Below are 21,720 nucleotides of genomic sequence, written 5' to 3' on the forward strand. Positions count from 1 at the left end.
TTCCCTATTAATGGTCATCTATTAATGTCTTATGTTTTCTAACAGGGATCCAATAATTTGGGTGGACCGTCAGCCACCACTCTGGGCCATCCAAGTAAGTGGGGTCCGTTCTATCGGGATAAGATCACAGAGAAATTTGACAACTGTTCTGTGGTGTGTTGCATGTTGGATTTCATTTGTTGTACATTTCATAAACATGGAGAATGATCAAGATGTATCTAAACCCAATTTGTTTTAGTCCAGGATAGAGTAGGGAAGGGTTAAATCCCTCTTCTCCCAGAGCTGCTTTTGCATTCTTTGTACAAATCTTAAGTAATAATTCTAGGCCTTAAGTTCAGTTAAAACCCCAAACAGAATATAATCTCTGAAAGCCCCCACCTCACATAATACCACCATGCCCAAGGCAGCTGCACCCAGGGCTGCTGTTAGAAACCATGGGGCCCCATATTGTCGACCTGACAGGGCCCCCTCCAAAAAAGAACAGTTTACAAAGCTTCAGTTCTGAATGAACACAGTGCGTAATTGGTACCAATCACTCATTGTATTCATTCAGGAAAGAAAGGGTATGGTAAATGTGACATATTTACCAGACCCATCCCCCATTCTCCATTCTGAAGGATCCTATTGTGTGCTTGCAGTTGCTAGTGGTGAGGAGAGGAGGGAAGCTGGCAGAACTGTGTGGGTCGGGGGCACACAAGGGGACCTAAGCAGCAGAGGGGAACATATAGTGCACAGGGAGGGTGATGGGTGCAGCAATTACTGAAACTGATCCCCTGTATGACTATCTCTGCAGCAGCTGGGAGAGTAGAAGGACCCAGCTTTCAGCTGCTGCAGGAAGAGCCATACAGGGGATCAGTTCCAGTAATTCGTGCTGATCATCTTCCCTGCCCATATCCAATTATCCCAGTTGCCTGAGCCCCCCTGTTGGCCTGGGCCCTGTACAGGAGGACTGGTGGTACCCCCTTAACCACGGCACCTTTTGCCCACCCTTTGTTTTGGCCCTGCCCAAGAGGGGTTATTGCTCTCACAGCAGAATGCGCAGTGATATGTAACATGTGCAGTGCAATTGAGGTGTTTGTATGTGGTGCCCCCAATGTTTGTGCATGCATGTGTGTGTACATGGGAAGAGGGCCTTATACTTTTTTGGGTGGGTTTTTTAAGTGTTTGGGTGTACCTTTTTAATTGTTAACTTTTTTTTATTAGCTTTATTGCTATCACGGGGGGGCAGTAGCCCCCTATGTGCTAACAAAGACTGTATAATGTGACAGGTTCTTGTTTAATGAGACATCAGGGGTCTATTAAAGCACATGATATATGTGGGAGGATATAGGGGTGTTTATTCTTTGGTGTACAGCTGCTGGATCACTTCCATTTGACAGCTGACAGTTGCCTTATCAATTTTACACTCATTCCTGTAGCCATTGGGGGGGTATGTTAACCCCTCCCCCTTTGCTTCTTCCACCCACTACTGGTAGAAAAAGGGTTAAACCTTTGTCAAATTGTTATTATGTTTGTATCCTCTCTGGGGTGTTATTCAACTTCTACACTGACATTGAAACAGAAGTTGGTTAAGAATCCAAAATTTACAGTTGTCACTGGAACAGGAAAAAAGGGCAAATCTTCCAGTGGGGACACCAGTTCTAAGAGAGGATTTCCCTTTACCTCTTACTTCCTTTTGCGTATCTGGGACAAAGAATAAATTATTAAAATGACACAGACAATCCTGGCAGGGATATTAACCATTTCCTACACTATCTAAAACTTAGAAAATGTTTAAGCTCAACCAAGCAGCTCAACTGCCGGATCTCAAAGGCCAGCAAGTCCAGAGAGTGGGTGTCCTGGCTGTACACAAATTCTCTGAACCATGCTGAAAAGGGTGAAGATGGGGGTGCTGGGTTTGTGCAGAATAATGTTAATTGCCGACATGATGTTTGACTAAAGAACAGCATAATGTCTCAGTACATTGCTGAATTGGCTGCAAAATAGATGAGTGCTGGCTTGTCAAAATATGGTGAAAAGAAGACAGAAAACAAATTTACCAATACGTAAAACTGCGAGGAAATTGTCCGTAAATGAAAAATGAAAGGCACTAAATAAGTAAATAACAGGAGTGCTATTTAAATTAATATAATACAGTGTATTAATTTATAATACATATATGCTGTATATTACATGGCTTGACTCTGTGCTCACATGTGCCTCTGGCGCCCCCTTCAGGTAGAAGGAGAAATGTGAAATGTAACCTGTATTCTGAAGACTTGTTATCCCCTTAATGCTACAGGGAAACAATTTCATATGTACATCCGATACTTTTTTTTCTTTTTGTTTCCTTGCAATGCCTTTTTATGAGCCTATTTATAATCTATAACATGTACTGTCATTATTAGCTATTCCTTTGCGTCCACCCCAGGTGATCTCACTTCAGTGCCTCATTAAAAAATACACCTGGCCATGCACTAAAAGAATTTTGCATGAAATTTTGCATGAAAATTTTAAAAACATTAATTAGATTTTTTGCATGAAAATTTTAATACATTAATTCGATTTTTTTCATTGTTAGTGGGGTCAAATCAACATATTTTTTCAAACACAGTGACAAGAAAATTTGAAGGAATAGGATTGGAAATTTTTTCCTGAATGAACTAATTTCTAACAGTGAATGTGGTTTTCATTTGGGAAATTACAATCCAAAATCAAACAGTAAAAGGAAATTAAATTTTTAAGTACTTTCGAACAACGTTCATCAATTCATTGAACATACTGAAAAATTTAGTACGAGTGTTCAGAAGAACGTTCGTTGGGAAATCTAGTAATCCATGGCCAGCCTAAGGCAATTTAATAGGCTATTGTAAAGCGCTAAGCAAACTGTTGGCGCTATATAAATCCTGTATAATAATAATAATAATAATAATAGGCTGAATACTTTGGCCCTAGATAGTCTGTTGAGTTGTGCTGGTGATATTAATGTTAGTTCCTCTGGTGCAAAGGTGATGTAAATGGTGCAGCATTTTCTGTATAGCATTGTGGAAAATGTAACCCATTGATGCCAATCGCACGCAAATATGCGGCCTCTCGGCGTCTGGGCCTTGACGCCGAGAGGCCGCATATTTGCATGCAATTAAAAAATACATATGTGCTGAGAGTGCATGCCCTGTGCGCTCCCAGCACATATGTCCGCTACTCCCGGAAAGGTCCTGATCTCCCCTTTTGATCGAGGCCTTTTCCAATCATGTGACTGCCGTGACAGCGAATCACGGTGGTCACATGACCCTAAACCCCCACCCCGACTCCCGGCTTCTGAAACTCTTAAAGGGCCAGGAGGTGCCGGCGCCAAGAGGTTAATGTGAAATCATAATAGTGTGTATACATTTTTGTTCATTTAAAATCTTGCAACATAATAAAAAAATATTTACATATATACAAAAAAATAAAATAAAAATGTGTGTGTGTATATATATATATATATATATATATATATACACACATACACACACACACACACATATACAGGGAAGGAAATATGTATTTGATCCCCTGCTGATTTTGAATGTTTGCCCACTCACAAAGAAATGATCAGTCTAAAAATCAAATGGTAGGTGTATTGTAACACTGAGAGACAGAATAGCAAAAAAAATTCAAAAGAAATGCATGTCTAACAAATTATGCACTGATTTGCATGTTCATGAGGGAAATAAGTATTTGATCCCCTTCACAAACCATGACTTAGTACTTGGTGGCAAATCCTTTGTAAGGTTTGGTGGCTGACGTTTGGCAACTCGAACTTTCAGCTCCCTCCACAGATTTTCAATCAGATTATCGTCTGGAGACTGGCTAGGCCACTCCAGGACCTTAATGTGCTTCTTCTTGAGCCACTCTTTTGTTGCCTTGGCTTTGTGTTTTGGGTCATTGTCATGCTGGAACACCCATCCACGACCCATTTTCAATGCCCTGGGTTCAATGAGAAGGTTCTCACCCGAGATTTGACGGTACATTGCCCCGTCCATTGTCCCTTTAATGCGGTGCAGTTGGCCTGTCCCCTTAGTAGAAAAACACCCCCAAAGCAGAATGTTTCCACCACCATGTTTGAGAGTTGGGATGGTGTTCTTGGGGTCATAAGAAGCCATCCTCCTCCTACAAACACGGCGCGTTGAGTTGATGCCAAAGAGCTTGATTTTGGTCTCATCTGACCACAACACTTTCAACCAGTCCTCCTCTGCATCATTCAGATGTTCAGTGGCAAACTTCAGATGGGCCTGGACATGTGCTTTGTTGAGCAGAGAGACCTTGCGGGCACTGCAGGATTTCAATCCTTGTCGGCGTAGTGTGTTACCAATTGTTTGCTTGGTGACTGTGGTCCCAGCTGCCTGGAGAACATTGACAAGATCCTCACGTGTAGTTCTGGGATGATTCCTCACTGTTCTCATGATCATTGACACTCCACGAGGGGAGATCTTGCATGGTGCACCAGACCTAGGGAGGCTGACAGTTGTTTTGTGTTTCTTCCATTTGTGAATGATTGCACCAACTGTTGTCACCTTCTCACCAAGCTGCTTGGCGATAGTTTGGTAGCCCAGTCCAGCCTTGTGTAGGTCTACAATCTTGTCCCTGACATCCTTGGGCAGCTCTTTGGTCTTTGCCATGGTGGAGAGTTTGGAATCTGATTGTTTGATTGCTCCTGTGGACAGGTGTCTTTTATACAGGTAACAAAATGAAATTAGCAGCACTCCCTTTAAGAGAGTAAAATTTTAAAAAAAATTTGGTCGCCAGAAATCCTGCTAAATGATAGGGGGATCAAATACTTATTTCCCTCATGAACATGCATATCAGTGCATAATTTGTTAGACATGCATTTCTTTTAAATTTTTTGTTGCTATTCTGTCTCTCAGTGTTACAATACACCTACCATTCGATTTTTAGACTGATCATTTCTTTGTGAGTGGCAACACATTCAAAATCAGCTGGGGATCAAATACTTATTTCCTTCACTGTAAATAGAACTATACACAAAGAAACATAATTTTATTGTCTGAAAACTACCAAAATTATGCAAAACACAACCCTACATCCACCTAAACACACCCTCAGGCTAAGAAACGATTAAACATTGATCCAATGCATGCAGCCTTTTTCCAAAAATCTGATCTTATAAAAATCTAGGGGATGTGAAAGGACAAGAAGAAAAGCCGCACACCCAGAGACTGACAGATAGCAGCTACGGAGACCTGACATTCCTCCATGTCTTTGTCCAGGCCCCGGCCATCACCTGTCCTTCTCAAGACCCCGAATCTTCCCAACCTCACCCAGAATGTTGTGCACCACCACCTCTACAGAATGGACTTTTTTGCGGGTGGAAACCTGACACCGTGTATTCCATGTGTAGTAACGGACAACTGAGCTAACTTGAAAAAGTGTCTCAAAATCAAAATCCCAGTGAGCTTGAAAGGCTCCGTAAGACCACTCCGCGTAACATTAGTGTAAGCTCCTCTGGTGCAGGGACTGAATGTGAATGACTGGGTGTGCTCAGTACATCACTATGTAATATGCCATACCTATAAAAATGTATAAAATATTAATAATAATAATGATAATGATGATGATGTGTGACTGTGTATAGGTGTATAAATGTTGTATTGGATTACCATTACCTATTTCCAATGTTCTTTTGTCTCAGGTCACCGTGGCGATCATCAGCTTCTTGGAGACAATGCTTCTAATCTATCTCAGCTATAAGGTAAAATGGCTGAACTCCAATTTTGACAAAGGTGTGATCAATTGACAACAGCTCGGCAGGTCTCACCTTTTAGGCAATTAACAGAGAAGCGTTTTATCTAGGACAATGCTCAAGCATAGGTTAGGAGGTGGGGATGACACAGGGAAGTAAATTCAGGATCAGAAAATGGAAGTCTTAGCTCTCAGGGTGAGTTGAGTCATGTACAATGGGGAATAGTGACAGACTGCAATCATTTGAACAGTTTGACTAGAGTCCTTCTTTAAAATGCATGTTTTTCTTAATATTACTAGAATTAGAAGTCAAGTTGTTATTTTTGGTTCGGTGCGGTTACAATTTGGATGCGTCAGTTAGTCCATATGATTGTTACTACATCACTTACTGTCTTCAAGAAGTACGCTGCAGCTCAGCTGCTGTGGAACCTCTTCAGTCCTCCATGCAATCGCATGACACAGAAGCTAAAAGTGATATTAAACCCAAAACCAAAAATGCAATATGTTGCAACTTACCAGTCATTAGATGTGGTGGCTGCATTAGTTTTTTTTTGTTTTTTTGGCTTTCCCCCTCTGTTTTCACCTGGTGATCTGGCCAGTAACACACTTCCTGTATTACAGTGCCCCCACTCTGAATGAAGGAGCACAGGGGGCACCTTTGGACAGCAGCATTGCCAGTCTGGGGGAAGGGGAGTGTTAGGTGTACTAGCAGATTTAAATACACTAACAAATTGACGTCAAACTCCAGCAAACACTTTATAAGCAGTTACAGCAACAGTTTTTTTTATCCTTTTGGGATAAAGATTTTTTTATAAATTCTTAATTTAGCCAAAAGAGAGGTACAAAACCATACAGTGAAGAGTACAACAAAAGGCATAGGTCACACTGTCAAGTCACTATATATTCTAGTACCCCGATATACATTGTCCAGTGTAAAACCGTGTATATACATGAAGATAATGCATTGCAGATTCTGGACAGCGAAGCCAGTTATTTAAGGGATAAAGAATGTATATGGATAAAAGCTGATTATTGTAAGCACCCCTATCTACAGCCCTGGTAACAGATTGTTCTGTTGAAAAACAACAGACTTGCTGGCTGGATCACCAGGCAAACATTAAGGAAAGAAAGCCTAAAAAAGAAAGCGAATGTAGCGACTCCGTCTAAGAATTAATAAGCTGCATTATAATAAATATTTGCTTTTGGGTTTAATACCATTTTAAGGGTCCATTCATGCCAGATGCATTGGTTGATTTTTTTCCAGCGCATGCCAAGGCAAGGACCTGTAAAATCTAAGGTATGTGAATGACAGCAATTCACACTGGTGTGTTGGCTGATCTGTGCTGGTTTATGCTGGAAAGAAAGTAGAGCAAGATCCGCTTTTTTTTTTCAACGTCATTCAATGCTAGGTCAATGCGTGCCAGAACATTGCGCTCCAACACACAGGCAGAACAGCAGTCCAGCACAAGTTTGGCTCCTCTTCTTTGCTGACCCTTTGCATCTCTCAGGAATGAACACACATCAATGCACATGTGTTTACCGATGATCATTGCACGTGTTGTGCTACGAACAGACTGAATGTTTTTCTTTTAAACCAACAGGGGAATATATGGGAACAGATCTTTCGAGTATCTTTCATTCTGGAAATGATCAACACCGTCCCTTTCATCATTACGGTAAGCTGGTTACTTCCAGTGTTTTGGGTCCCCTGTCATTTTTTTTTTTATCTTTCTCATTCACCTACCGATCTGCTATCATACATTAAGGCCTCCTATTTCACACAGACATAATCATTTACTGATGTTTTTACTCAAGATTGACAGAAAGATCCTCTGGCCCCTTTCACATGGGACGGCCTTTGTTTAGATCAGCAGGGAATCCGTCTGCTTTTCCCCTTGTGATCAGAGCAGACCGGGGCGGTCTGTGTCCTAGGGTTGCCACCTTAACTCTTTAAAACCAAACGCATATTAATGACATAAGTTCTGGGGATAATTTAATGCAGATAAGGCACTAAGTGAGTTTAATTACTGCCTTAATCAGCCCCAGAACCTGTGTAATTAATATGTGTTTGGTTTTCAAGGGATGAGGTGGCAACCCTGCTGTGTCCGCTCAGTTTATGCAGAGTTGACTTGGACAGAGCCCTCTATAGACCAGTGGGTGTAAACGGGCTCTGCTGTCCGCTTATACCTGACTACCTCTGATTTAATCAGCCTAGAAGAAAGGGGAAAGATCCCCTTCTATTTTTTTTTTTTTAGCAAGCCGGATTAGATTGGAGGTAGGTGGGGGTAAACGGACACAAGTCCATTTACAGCCGCTGGTGCATAGGGCTGAATGCATGGTCCGATCAGGTCTGCCTGAAAAACTGACAAGCAGACCTGACCAGGGGCGGACTGACAACTCATGGGGTCCCCGGGCAATAGGGGATCATGGGGCCCCTGTGTCCTCGCCCACACCCAAAAAATCCTATGAAAAAGCCAATGAAAGGTACCAGGGGCATCTCATGGGGCCCCCTACTGGCCCCGGGCCCTCGGGCAGTGCCCGAGTGCTCGAATAGCCAGTCCGCCCCTGGACCTGACTGGACCCTTCATGCGAAAGGGGTCTTACTTAAATGTTCCGTACAGACCTTGCATAAACGTACCTATGCATATACGCGCATGTTCAGTGTATTTGCTGGCTATAAATTGATCTGGGCAGCTGTCTTTTCTTTTGATTTTTTAATATGCACTGGAAATCTAAACATATATTTTTATTGGTAACATGTTAAAAGCAGGCTGAGGGAGTGAAGTCAGAACTCCAGTGCTGCGTGCTTGCTTTGGGTCAATGACTTTGTAAACATGGAAGCCAGAAGGTGAGCATGACAGCTAGACCATTAGCATTTTCCGAATACGAGGTCAGCCTTGGCTTTTATTTGTCTCGAACTGGGGTTAATTTCATTATTACCAAACATGTCCATGAGGCTGGCCGAAAGCGGGGTCCTCTCTTTGACCTAGGTGGTAGCTATCATTCACAAGGCTAGCCATGCCCCATACTCCATATATACAGGTTCTACAATGGTGGGGAGCCTGCAGAGCGAGGCTAAAAATGACAATGTTGCTTTTTGTCGGCTTGGCTTTTCCCACGCAGCCTTTGTTCCGGGTCCTTGAAATTCCCGTCTGCTCAGTAAAGTCACGATGTGAAATAAGTGGCAGGCACAGCTGTAGGATTTTCTGTTCTAATTGACTGAAAGCTCCAAATGCCGAGCAGAAATGATCATCTAGGTGGGTGTAGGCTCCGCAAACTCACGCTGCTGGTTCCTCGTCACAAAGGAGCGTTCTTTATTCCATCATCCTGCCAAGTTATTTGCAGGCTTTTGAGTCTCATCACGGCAGCTAATGAGTGCACATGCAGGGGAGCAAATTTGAATTGAAAGAACTCATAACATAAAAACAAAAGGCACCTCTGAATGAAAAAAATACTCTTCTGTGAATGAAGTTTTTTTTGTGTTGACCTATGCTAAAAGCAGAGCATCTGAAACCGAGCATGTGATGAAAAAATACATAAACAAAGTTTACCTTTAGTGAAAAACGTATGTCAAGAAAATCAATGGATCCAGGAGTATAGGCAGCTAAAGTTACGTGCAGCTCATTCCTGTAAAGTTTGAATTTGACTCTGCCCTCTCCTAAACTCCAAGACGTTTCCAAGGGTCCCTTATGATCATTGTGACTGTCTATCACAAGAAAAGACCAACAGAAAGGACCAACTCAGGAGGCAGGGAAGGAAAACATGTCCAAACCTAGCTTTTATGAAAGTTGAGATTCACTTTGAACTTCAGCTGCCAATATATCTGGATCTACTGGATGTTTTTTCAGTTTCTATTTTCCCAGGTTTGTGAATGGCACAGGTCTCAGTTACATTTAAAGTCTGATTTTTCAGTAATGAACATTCAGAGTAGTTAGCATGCAAAACATAGCCCCCACTAGGGATATTGCCCTCTCTATTTGTCCCTTTTATCACCAAAATAAAAGCAAAAGAAAAATTTGGGTTGTCACCAGAATAGTTGGCAGCGCAGTGGATAATTGGTTAGCACTTCCGCCTGGCAGTACTAAGGTCGCTGGTTCAAATCCCAACCATGGCATCACCTGCCTGGAGTTTGCATGTTCTCCCTGTGCCTGCATGGGTTTCCTCTGGGTACTCCGGTTTCCTCCCATACTCCAAAGACATGCTGGTAGGTTAATTGGATCTTGTCTAAATTGGCCCTAGTATGTGTATGTATGAATGTAAGTTAGGGACTTTAGATTGTACGCCCCTTGAGGGTTAGGGACTGATGTGAATGTACAATATACAATATATATGTAAAGCGCTGCGTAAACCGATGGCGCTATATAAGTACCTGAAAAAAATAAATAAATAAATTTCTTATTTTGGCTTTGGGACAGTGAAGAGAAATCTCCCCACAGGGATGGCAAAAAAAAATGACAGGGCTTATAGCACTCCTGTATTCTATTCAAAATTAAAAAAATAAAAAGTTTTGTCTTCAGTTCTTAAAACCCTAAAATGGGATAAGATTCCTTTTATAGTAATATCGGTTTTGGTCTTAAACTGAGCATTGTATTGAAATTTGTCACATTCGCTCCCCTTCATTGCTGTAACCAGCAGGCCATACTTTCCAGTTTAATGACCCATTTCAGAATGTAGTGGAATGTGGGTTTAGCTTGTTGTATTGAGTGGGCCTTTGGTGTTTGGGACTCAGTAGGATGGCGGAGTATGAATGGTGATGTGCCTGCAGTGTGGAACAATTTCTGGCTCCATGTTGATTCTCTTCTTGTAGCTGAATGGTGAAATGAGCCTGCATTACGCCTATCGCATGGCTCAGAGCAAGCATTTAGTAACCCGGGGAGAGAGAAGAAAACAGCATGTTCTCCTTTATGAGATCACGTTTATATTCCTGGGTAGTCTATTGTGTTCACAGGCCCTATATGCAATTATATTGTCTTTGCTGGCTATTTTTATTTAAATCTGTGATTTCACCCAAGAAACAGAGAGACTTACAGAAAATAACCCATTTCTGAGACTGAGCTTGCTTTAAGGAGAACCAGTTGCAAATTGTGTTGCGCAAGTATTCAAATATGCAATGGTAAAATATATCTAAAACTAACCCATTTTTGTTAGTTTTGGAAGGAGCAGGGCTGTATTAAGCCACCTGTCAGTTTTTTTCATTGTTGTCTGTATCACAGTGAAGATATTTATCATTTCTATTAGCCCTGGTTACCTTTTTCCCGTAGGCAGAAAGTGACGGGAAATCCAAAATTTTACAGTCAACCCCAGAACAGAAAGGGAGAGAAATCACCAATGGGGGGCACCTGTTCTGGTGACAGCGGAATTTCCTCTCATTTTGAAGAGATATTTTACCTCTGTTGTGTCTCCAAGACAGGAAGTAAAGGGGAATCTCCCCTATGAGACACACAGCAAAAATAAATAAACCCGATAGAGGTGTTCATTATTAAATGCTCCATGCAAAGTGTGTATTCCTTTTTTTCTTTGGACTGAAGCATTTATTTGTAAAGCAAACCTTAGCTGAGTGTGTAAAGCTAGAATATAAAACATTATTTTAAATAAAAAATAAACTTTAAACATGTCCTCAAAACTATTCCATATGTTCCCTCTGTTGTAGAAGAATGGGGCTTACCGTCCTCTTGACTTGTTCAGCAAGTGGTAGATGTAAAATTTTCTAATGTTGGGGGGGGGGGGGCTGTTACTAAAACTGGAGAGTGCAAAATCTGGTACAGCTCTGCATAGAAATCAAATCACCAAATTCTGAGTACTCAAGTTTTCCCCCATTGTTTCATATATAACCGATTAAAAAGAAACTGATTTTTGTGTGTAACCTATTTTAAAACAGAAAAAAAAAAAAAAAATTACCATAGATGTCCTTTGATATAGTTTTTTTTTTGCATCGTAAGAAAAAGGTACTTTTTAAGTAAAATAATACAGTATGGGTTTTAATGACAGGTCCACTTTCATTTGTACTTATACGTGTTTTTAAATTGAATATACAGATGTGGTCAATGAGCGTTTCATCTCAAAAACACTATAAAAGACAAAGGAACATCAGCTGTATACAGAAGAAAGTTAATTTTACCATTGGCATAGGAATGATTCTTTATGGTAATAGTGGTGAAGTTGCGGAATATCTTACAATCTAAATAATTACTGACAAAATCTACAGAATTTAAAAAAATGACTGAATGCATTTGTTAATCCTTATGATATCTATTACTAATGATAGAATGGTTATCAGAGGAGAACCAAAATGATAGCAAATATGTATTTTTTTGTTATACATAATAATTTTCTTTCCTAGATATTTTGGCCACCACTACGAAATTTGTTCATTCCTGTTTTCCTGAACTGCTGGCTAGCAAAATGCGTTTTGGAGAATATGATTGTGAGTATCACAACCAAGAAGCGATATTGTTTAGAACACTTTTACTGTTCCCTTTCTTTCTTTAACCCTTTACCTCCTCCTACTTACCTAGCTGGCCATACATTTATAATTTTTTTTTCATTCAACTTCAGGTTAAATGGAAAAAAAAGATTTGATTCTCTCATCTACATACTTGTGGATGGGGGAATCATTACTGCTGTGCTACTGTACTCTGACAGCGGGGAGACTTTCCCGCCATCAGAATACAATGTTCAGTTCCATCATATAGCCAGATGCACTGATCATTCAGGAAAAACCCGACAGGCTGGTTGTACACAAGTCGATTGGTAGATTTTTTTTTCGCTTCCTGATTTGTCTCCAGGACAAGAAAAAAGGAAAATCTCCCAAATTTGGCACAGGCAGGAAAAATCAAATGCACATGGTACTTACCATTCCCTGTTATATTGAAAAGTAAAAACAAAGTTTTGGCTTTATATCTAAAGGCTAATACATTTTTCATAAAAGGGTGAACGTAGCCTTTAATGTGTTACAAATCTGATTTTAACGTTTCTCTTCAGTTTTTTTTATTTCCCGTCCAACAATGGCAGCAGATGACTCCTGATTGCACCACTCAGAATTACTTGCTGCTCTGATTATATCCCAGGGTGGTAAAGAGGTCTGAAGTGGAAAGAAACTTTTTGCCTGAGTCTGGAGAGCACTGCTGATTTTCTATAAAGCCAAACTATTGAAATTTCAAAAAGCTTTTAAGGATTTTAAAAATACCCTCAAAGAGATTTGTAAACTTAAAGCTGAACTCCAGTCTTCCATTCCACGAGATTCTCACAAGGTGCATTAGAAGCTGCAGCAAGGCAAATAGAACCGGCTTATTTTCCTATCTGGAGGACATCTAGCATCAGCTAGCTCTTTCCTTCAGTTTTACTGTCACTCTTTGGACTGTACATCTGATGTAAGGGGGGTAGAGTGCACTGGACATCTGCTTAGAATTATTATGAGAATAATACAATTCTATGCCAGTTGAAAAGGAGGGTCGCACACTGCTGGTATCTGCCGCAAGAAACATTAATGGAGACTGCTCAGACAGAACACCAAGGCAGAACCATGTTCTGTTGAGCAGTCTCCAATAAAGTTTCTTGTGGATGATACCAGTGATGCGTGACCCTCCTTTTTGGACTTGCATCATCTGCTATAGGAGTGTGAGTGGTCTCCGTGCCAGTCTGTATCTGCCTTTTACAGCTTAAAGTGGAACAACAATGCATCTGAGCACCACAAACCAAAAACGCAATTTTATTTATTTTTAATAATTGATTTATTTTTAATAATCACAGCACACTCACCCATCCATCCAGGCAAAAAGAAAATAAATTACTTTCAAAAACACCCAAGGTTTACCAGCCAGCCTAACGATTGTTGGCTTTAAGGCCGTGGCTGTTAAATCCTAAGCCCTAAAAGATAGGGGCCTATGTGATTCTGATTCTGTTTTTCCCACATTCTTAAAAAGCTAGGAAAAGCATCCGAGGTCTGCCATCACACCTGGAAACATTACTTTGCATGTCATGAAGCAAGGAGTTTCCATCCCAGGAGGTACGCTGTGTGATGCTTCCTCAGCTTTCACCTAGTCCAGTGTAGATCAGTAATTGGCTCTGATTACCATCAAAGTTCAGATCTATCTTCTTGTGATTCTTTTCCAAAGACCAGTTACATCTCCTGGTAAACACCTTTGTACAGAGTGTGTCTCACATAGTTCCAATTTCCACATGTTCATCTATCTGTGTGTAGCACCCTCCTAGTTGGGTGCTAGGATTTGGATAGTTAGGTTAAGCATAGCTGTGTTTCTCTGTTTAACAGAGAGACTGTTAGGAAAATCTAATTGGGTTCTCTGCTTAATAAAGTGCTGTGATGGATTAGTCAGGTCTGCTCATGATGCTCTTGTGGTGCTGAGTTTGCCTTGAGTTCTGCCCACCTTCGGAAGCTATGAGAGCCTTCCAGAATCTGGGAGGGAACTAGGCAGATGGGCAGTATGAATATGGATACAGCCCTGGCCAATTGCAGGGGAGGCTGGCCCCACTGCATGCTGGGAGTGGTATTTATGCTCTGTGAGCACATAGGTTAAGCGTCTATCCCGGGAGAAGACTGAACCAAGCCAGGCTGGAGGCAGGTTTGCATCACCTGGCACTAGCTGCCATGAGGGCCTCAGGTGGTCAACCTGAGGGCAGACGTTAGAGAGAATGACCCTGGTTCTGCAGTATGCTGACAGAGAATCTATCTGCCAAAGCTCTGTCTCATACCACAGGAGGGATTGGAAGGAGGCTACCATTCTGTCCTTGGGCCTTGTGAGTATAGGCATTGCGTACACACTGTGTGTGCTTGCTACCCCCTGGTACTTGGTAATGATGGGCTGCATGTTCGAATCGAACTTGGGCCGTTCGTATGTTCATTGAACACATGAATGGTACAGGCGTTCAGCAGGCTGTTTGCCCTCCGCACCCCACAATCCACTGCGCCCTGACAGTGCATTGTGATTGGCCAAAGTATTGCACCTGACCACAGGTCAAGTGCAATGCTTTGGCCAATCACAAGGCATGATGATGTCACAAGGGTCAGGAAAGATCCTACCCCTTTGGGCCTCAGCACCCTATTTAAGAACATCGCGGAGCAGCTGTCAGATGGCGGGAGCCAGCGTCGAGGGCTTAACGGATTTTGTTTCCTTTTTTCGGGTTGGGCATCGTGATTGATGTCAGGTCTACTTTGGGGGACATTTTGTTATTTGTATTTTTAATAAAGGACTTATCAAAGACTGTCTCCTGTATTTTTTTACACTACACTTTTTTTTTTGTGAATGGGTAGCGGTACTCATTCACATGGGGGGGGCAGGATCTGGGGGCCCCCTTGTTAAAGGGGGCTTCCAGATTATGATAGGCCCCCTGCCTGCAGACTCCCACAACCCTGGCCAGTGGTTGTGGGGAAGAGTCCCTTGTCCCCATCAACATGGGGACAAAGTGCTTTGGGGAGGAGCCCCCCCTACCCCAAAGCGCCCCCCACGTTGAGGGCATGTGCCTTGGTATGGTTCAGGATGGAGAGCACCCCCCTCTTTCCTGACATGCTGGGCTGCATGCTCGCAGAACGGTCTGGTATGGATTTTTGGGGAATCCCCTACGCCATTTAAAAAAAGAATTTGGCATGGGGGGAATTCATCCTCAAAATCCATACCAGACCCGAAGGGCTTAGTATGGATGGGAGGTGGGACCCCATGCCATTTTTTGGTTTTATTTTTTTAATTGTCAGGCAATGCTGGCAATTCTTTTGACATTCAGCTGTCAGCAGGGAATACCGCTGACAGCTGAAACATGAATGATTGTTTCATTACTAAAATACCACTTGACCTAATAATAAAACTTATGTGGTATTTTAGTAACTGAGCGGTATCCTACGTCATACTCAGATGTGGTAAGATACCGATCAGTAAATTGTCCCTGTTCGAAGTTCGCAGTCGAACTTTCGGTAGGTTTGAACGTTCGACCATGAACCGAACAGGGGGGTGTTTAGCCCATCACCAGTACCTGATAGTCAGCATGGGTCTAAAAAGAAAATGAAACACTGGCTAGAAAGCTATCCCAGTTGTACACTGCTGTATTGGATGGCTAGCATTTGTTTGCTGTGTTTAGCTGATTTTGGACATCTCTCTTGTACCCTGTGTTCTCCAATGAAAGAAAAAGTCAACAGGATTTTTGTACTTACTGAAAAATCCTTTTCTTGGAATTCTTTAGGAGACACATGTCCCACCCCTCTGACTTTATGATCATTTCATTCACTCTAATTAATTTTTTGCTGCTATTTGTGATAAGTGCAAATTGAATAAATTACTCTTATTTTTTAGTTTTGCATCTCTTAAACAGTAGTAAATATAAGCATGTTTGTTGTCAGATTATCTTAATAGGGCAATTGTGACTTTATTTATCATTGTCCTGTTCACTTTCATAATTCTTGCACTTCTCCAGCTTGGACACTTATGAGGAGCCATGTAGAGGTATGAAGGAGGGGCCTTACAATAAAGCACAAACACTCTGACAGGAAACCACAAGGCCCAGCACCTATTGCACAGAAATTGTAATGGTTTCTAATTATATTAATTTTGTGCTTTCAGAATGACCTTCACCGTGCTATTCAGAGGACGCAGTCTGCCATGTTCAATCAGGTGATCATTCTGATCTGCACTCTTCTGTGCCTTGTCTTCACTGGGTAAGCAATCATTCTATAACTCAGTGGCATACCTAGCACATAGCAGGCATATGAAATGTAACACACTGTAAGGGGAATTAATCAAAACTGCAGCAGAAAGAATCTGGAATAGCCGTACATGGCAACCAACCAGTTTCAACTTTTAAAAATGAAAGATAGAAGCTGATTGGTTGCATGCACAACAGTTCCAGATTCTGGCTGCTCCTGTTTTGAGAAATATCCCTATGTGTCTATAGTGCAGAGGTCAGGAGTGTGTAATGTACAACCAAAATTACCCCCTTGTCCCAGTACAAATCATCTTCCCCCACAGTGCAGATATCCCTAAACCCCTCTTCCATAGTCCAGGGCACCCAGGCATGCTCTTCCATAGTCCAGGGCCTCCAGGCACTCCCTTTTGTAGTCCAGGGCCTTCACACACCCCCTCTTCAAGTTCAAAGCCTTCGCTCTCCTCCTATTCTAGTTCAGGGCCTCCACATTCCCCCTCTTCTAGTCTAGGGCCTCTACTACACACACATTTATCCTAGTCTAGGAACTATGCTCCACACACCAGGTCTTCTGGTCCAGGGCCCCCTACACACAACCCCCTCTTCTAGTCCAGGGCCTCCTCCACACACACCCCTCTCCTAGTTCAGGATCTCTTCCGCACATCCCTCTCATAGTCCAAAATCTCCTTCTCACACTTCCCCTTTGAGTCTGATCCATGCAGACACTATACTAGTAATGGCGGTGAGCAACAACTTATGATGCGTCTGTGAAACTGTGCGGGCAATCTGGAGCTAACGGACACTGGCTGGAAGGGACACTAGCTGACACTGATGTGGCTAGTGAAACCAGTATAGTGATCAGTAATAATACTGTACACTGTCACTGTACTGGCTGGGTGATAGGACAATCAAAGGGTTAACTGTGGAGGGCAATCAAGGGGATACATGTGTCAAACAAGTGTATGCAAGTGTATATGCTGTGCTTGCACTCACACAGAATCTAGCTGGCTGCTCTCCCTGAACAAAAAGAGCTCATGGAGAAAGAAATCATCCAGATCCTGCATTTTCTGTTTACAAACACACTGAGGTATGTGTTGTGATTGGCCACAGCCGATCAGCAGGTACACAGCCAAAATATTGGCTGTAAGCAGCTGACAGACTCGTGCTGTGGCAAGTCACAGTACAGATCAGCAGAGGGCATGTGCAGCATGCCCAAAAACTAGGAAGTAAGCCACAATGTAGCCGTAGCCGTCGCTTAGCCTGGAGCTGCTGTCCCCCTGCAGTAAATATGCTGTGGGAAGGCAAAAGTGGATACAACCATTGCAGGTATTTACCACACGCAGAGAGTTACCAGAATACAATATTTTTTGTTATAGCAATTCTTTAAATATGCAGTGAATCATAACAGCTTAAACACATCCTCTCTTTCATTATTAAGGTGCTTATAGATATTAAAACTCCACCTTCAACTCTATTTTTCATAATCACTCTTCTAAAGGTTCCACAATCATTTCAGTGTAAGAGTCTGATCATTTCAACGTTTCTCCTGCATCTCATGTGCCAATTTATTTCAATCTAAAATTTATTTCCACAATGTACTGTATTGTTTTGGAGCTTCCAGGCTGGATCTCACCTGTCAATGTAAGGCGCTGCCCCATGGTCACCTCTAAGAGATAAAGCATGTAGCAGTGAGATATTGCGTGGGTGAGGCTTACGCAGGAGGGTGACATCTGTCCGCTCTTCCAGGGATCCTGGGAGCCATGACTAAGGCCACTGGTGGGGATTTTAAGCTGGACCCCACATGAAAAATTTTTAAAAAATTTGGTGAGGTCTCCACAGAAATCCATGCCAAACCCTTATCAGAGCATGCAGCCTAGCTGGCCAGGAAAGAGAAGGGCAAAAAGCATGTCCCCCCTTTCTTCTGAACTATACCAGGCCACATGTCCTCAACTTGGGAGAGTGCCTTGACAGAGGGTCCACACAAACACGACAACCTTGCGCACTATAATTCTTCCATTGCCACAATGCCACTGGCTGCTCCTCGGTTGACTGTTGAATATCAAATTACTATAGTTGGTCAATGATATCACCCGGGATGCCCATTGGCGTGTCTACAAACAACCTGGAATGCAAAGGGATAGTATGCTGATGGCTGCCTGCATCCTAACAACCAAATCTGGCTATTTAGTTATACTGACATACTGTGAAAAGCAAGATTTCATGGTGAACACTATATTTCCACGAACTCAAACCCCATCCCTAATAAACAGTAAGAGAATGGAGGGATTTAATAAAACTGAAGCACACAGAATCTGGTGCAGCTGTGCATAGCAACCAACCAGCTTCTAAATTCAGCTTGCTCAATTAAACTTTGACAATTAAAACCTGGAAGCTGATTGGTTACTATGCACAGCTGTACCAGGTTCTGTATGCTCCAGTTTTAGTAAATCCCCACAGATGTGTATACTACTCAAGGTAAGTGGCCCACCGCAGTCAATGAACAGTCATCATTTGAACACAACTTCTGCTGCCAATATCTCTGGATCTACTGATTGCTTCAGTACTGTATCCATAAAATGTAATGTTTATCATGTATTTTTTTCATCACGTGCTCAGTATAAATCACCTAGGGTTATGCCTGTTTTACTTAAAATTTTTTACATATATAAAATAAATAGCTTGCTCTGTAAATTCTCTTTAAATTCCACCCCAGAAATGGTCTCTTTATAGTGGCGCCTCTAGCTCCTGGCGTGATATTGTAAGCGGCTAATTCTATGTATTGCTGCATCCCGCCTCTGACCTCACCGCAATTACTGTCTCAGCGTGCTGTAAACATTACTGAAAAGAGTAGAAAATTATAACTTCTCCAGGCCTGACGCAACATGATGGCCTCAAAATACAACAAGGATTACATGCTTTTCCTCATCTCTTTTGCAGCAGAAGCTAGTAATATCCATAGAGAGTTTAGTAGACACTCATTAGAAATCTCTCTCATCTGTCCAACAGATACGCAACTTTCCCACAGATTCATGTAACTGTCTGTGAATCTGTATGTGAATCTGTTGCTTAATACATCAGCACTATATAACTGTTGGAAATAAATGTCAGCGTCAAACATTTGGATGTCTGTGGGCACTCTGTGATTTCTCCAGACAACCCCTGACCAGCAAATCTCTGGATAATTTTGAGTAAAAATATATATAGTGCTACCCCCATAGAAGCCACTAGAAGGATTCCCAGGTTTGTTTTCCCAGTAGTTGTCCCTCAGCCAGGCACATGGTCACAGTCACTCTTTGGCTCAATGAACAGTCCAGGGGTATTATTTTTGGTGTTTTTATTTTTGGGTAACTTGGATGGGGATAGGGAACTGATATTCCAAAACTATGTACACATCAGAGCACACTTTCCCTTCTGTAGAACTATGAGCTCAGTCTTTGCACAAGTAAAGGGATGGACTAAGTGTTGTAGCAGCAGCTTGATTATTCTTCCTCTCTGGACAGTCCAAGTCCTTTCACTAAGAATTAAATAGACTGAGTTCTTCAGGACACTGAACATTACATCCCCTTTAAACACAGATGACTCTGTAACACCAGAGGGGTGCAACAGCAAATCGCCTCTCGGATCTCTCACAACTGTCTGTACTCACAAATATCTTCAGATGATTGGTTGCCTCCTTCCAATGCCTTCCAAAACATTCTCCCTATAATGCCAACATAGATCCACAGACGACAGCCCCCCTCAGTCTGCTCCAGCAACTTCCAGCAAAACCAGGCCCCCCAGCTCGCCCAGCTGGTACCATGATGATCAGCAAACACATGACAGGTGGTCCTAGGGGAAAATCGGTCCCCTTAGGCTGTGATTTCCTCTGCAGGGACAAGACCATTCTGTTCCAAGTCTCAAACTATTTATACACCTTCCTAGCAACCATCTGTGCACTCCACCAGGGATTGTCTAATACAGTATAAATATTCATGTTGCCCATTTGCCTTACTCCACACCTATGTTCCGGAACCTTCCAGTGAATTCTAGATTGCAGGAGGAGTAATTAAACTTGCAGCCTTTGAATCACAGAACAGACTTAAACAATCACAAACAGCCACACTGATTTAAGTGAGCCAAACTAAGTTTACCTAACAATATGAATGCCGCCCTTTTAATACAGTGAACCAGAACTAAATTTACCTACTCCTAGCACCTATCTAGGAAGGTGCTACATATTCTACAGTATATCTGAATGTGATATAGGCATAAATAGCTATTGTCTGAATTGTCCTTTAGGTTATTATTATCCCAACTTTAGCTTTTTGTGTATTATTTTGTGCACAATTCACACCCCCGATCTTTCAATTAATACCTATGGTGTATTATAATATTACAATAGCCTTTCCGTATTATGTGCGACAATACCTCTGTAGGATGGACATATATATAGAACAGAGACCCTTTTTTTTTTCCACCCAGTTTTGACGCACTTTGCCATACAGCAGTCACACCATACAATTGACAATGGCCCTTATTATGAGTAGGTAATCATAGCCTAATAAAACAGATTGGAGATGTGACGGCATCACATTGCAGCGTGACCACAGCTTTGCTGTTCTTGCCTTCATATTTTTGGATTTAAAAAAGTACCAAGACAATAGTCATGACTCATGCAGTCTATCATACAGCTTTGGCTTCCTGCCTGTTTTCTCTCTACTTTTTCATGCAAATACTATTTATAATTTGCATTTTATAATCCTCTGTCCTGCCTATTGTCATTTATTTAATCTACTCTTCCATTTCTCTCCAGATAGGGTAAGGATTTTAGCAAACATTTGCTAATACATGCTTTAAAGTGGAACTTAACTCAAAAAGTGAAAGTTTGCTGTGTAAATAGGGAAAATGTAGTAATGTTGAGTGTGCCTAAACAGTACCCTGAGAAATACATTTTTTGTCTTGGGACTTCTGACAAACTAGCAGTACATTTCCTGGTATGTGAGTGTGCCTAGGCACTCCTATTTTGCATTACGTTAAAGGGGAGTTTCAGTCAGTAATAAAGAAATTAAAAGTAAGCAGCTAAAAATACTGTAGCTGCTGACTTTTAATATACAAGCACTTACCAACTCAGGAATCTAGAGCTGTCATAACCCAGGCTGGTTCTTTGATAGTCTTTGGGTCCCCGGTGCCGCCATCTTGCTTGTGGGAAGCCAGCTGTGACTTTCTGGTGTTTGAAATGCTAGCTTCCCACTGCGCATGCCTGAGACGGACTGCTCTTTTTGAATGGTACTGCAGTCTCCTGAGACATGTGATCCCAGGAGTTTTTTTTTCGAGAGGGGGAGGATGAAAACTCCCGTTCTGCTCACCTAAGTGAGA

The 21,720-nt window shown here is 41.9% G+C and overlaps 1 protein-coding gene across 3 annotated transcripts in view; it reads left to right on the forward strand.

The window, feature by feature from the left end:
• KCNT1 (potassium sodium-activated channel subfamily T member 1) overlaps window positions 1-21,720 on the forward strand; it is a 556,984-nt gene that overhangs the window by 427,111 nt on the left and 108,153 nt on the right. For all 3 annotated transcript variants that reach the window (XM_089677057.1, XM_089677058.1, XM_089677059.1), the window contains exons 6-10: window positions 46-94; window positions 5,672-5,731; window positions 7,323-7,397; window positions 12,062-12,145; window positions 16,287-16,381. In XM_089677057.1, the coding sequence (XP_089533183.1) occupies window positions 46-94; window positions 5,672-5,731; window positions 7,323-7,397; window positions 12,062-12,145; window positions 16,287-16,381 (363 nt within the window). The remainder of the gene's footprint in view (window positions 1-45; window positions 95-5,671; window positions 5,732-7,322; window positions 7,398-12,061; window positions 12,146-16,286; window positions 16,382-21,720) is intronic.

This window comes from Staurois parvus, unplaced genomic scaffold (assembly GCF_062004578.1).
Source record: "Staurois parvus isolate SC_StPar_1 unplaced genomic scaffold, SC_StPar_1.0 ptg000176l, whole genome shotgun sequence".
Classification (NCBI taxonomy): domain Eukaryota; kingdom Metazoa; phylum Chordata; class Amphibia; order Anura; family Ranidae; genus Staurois; species Staurois parvus.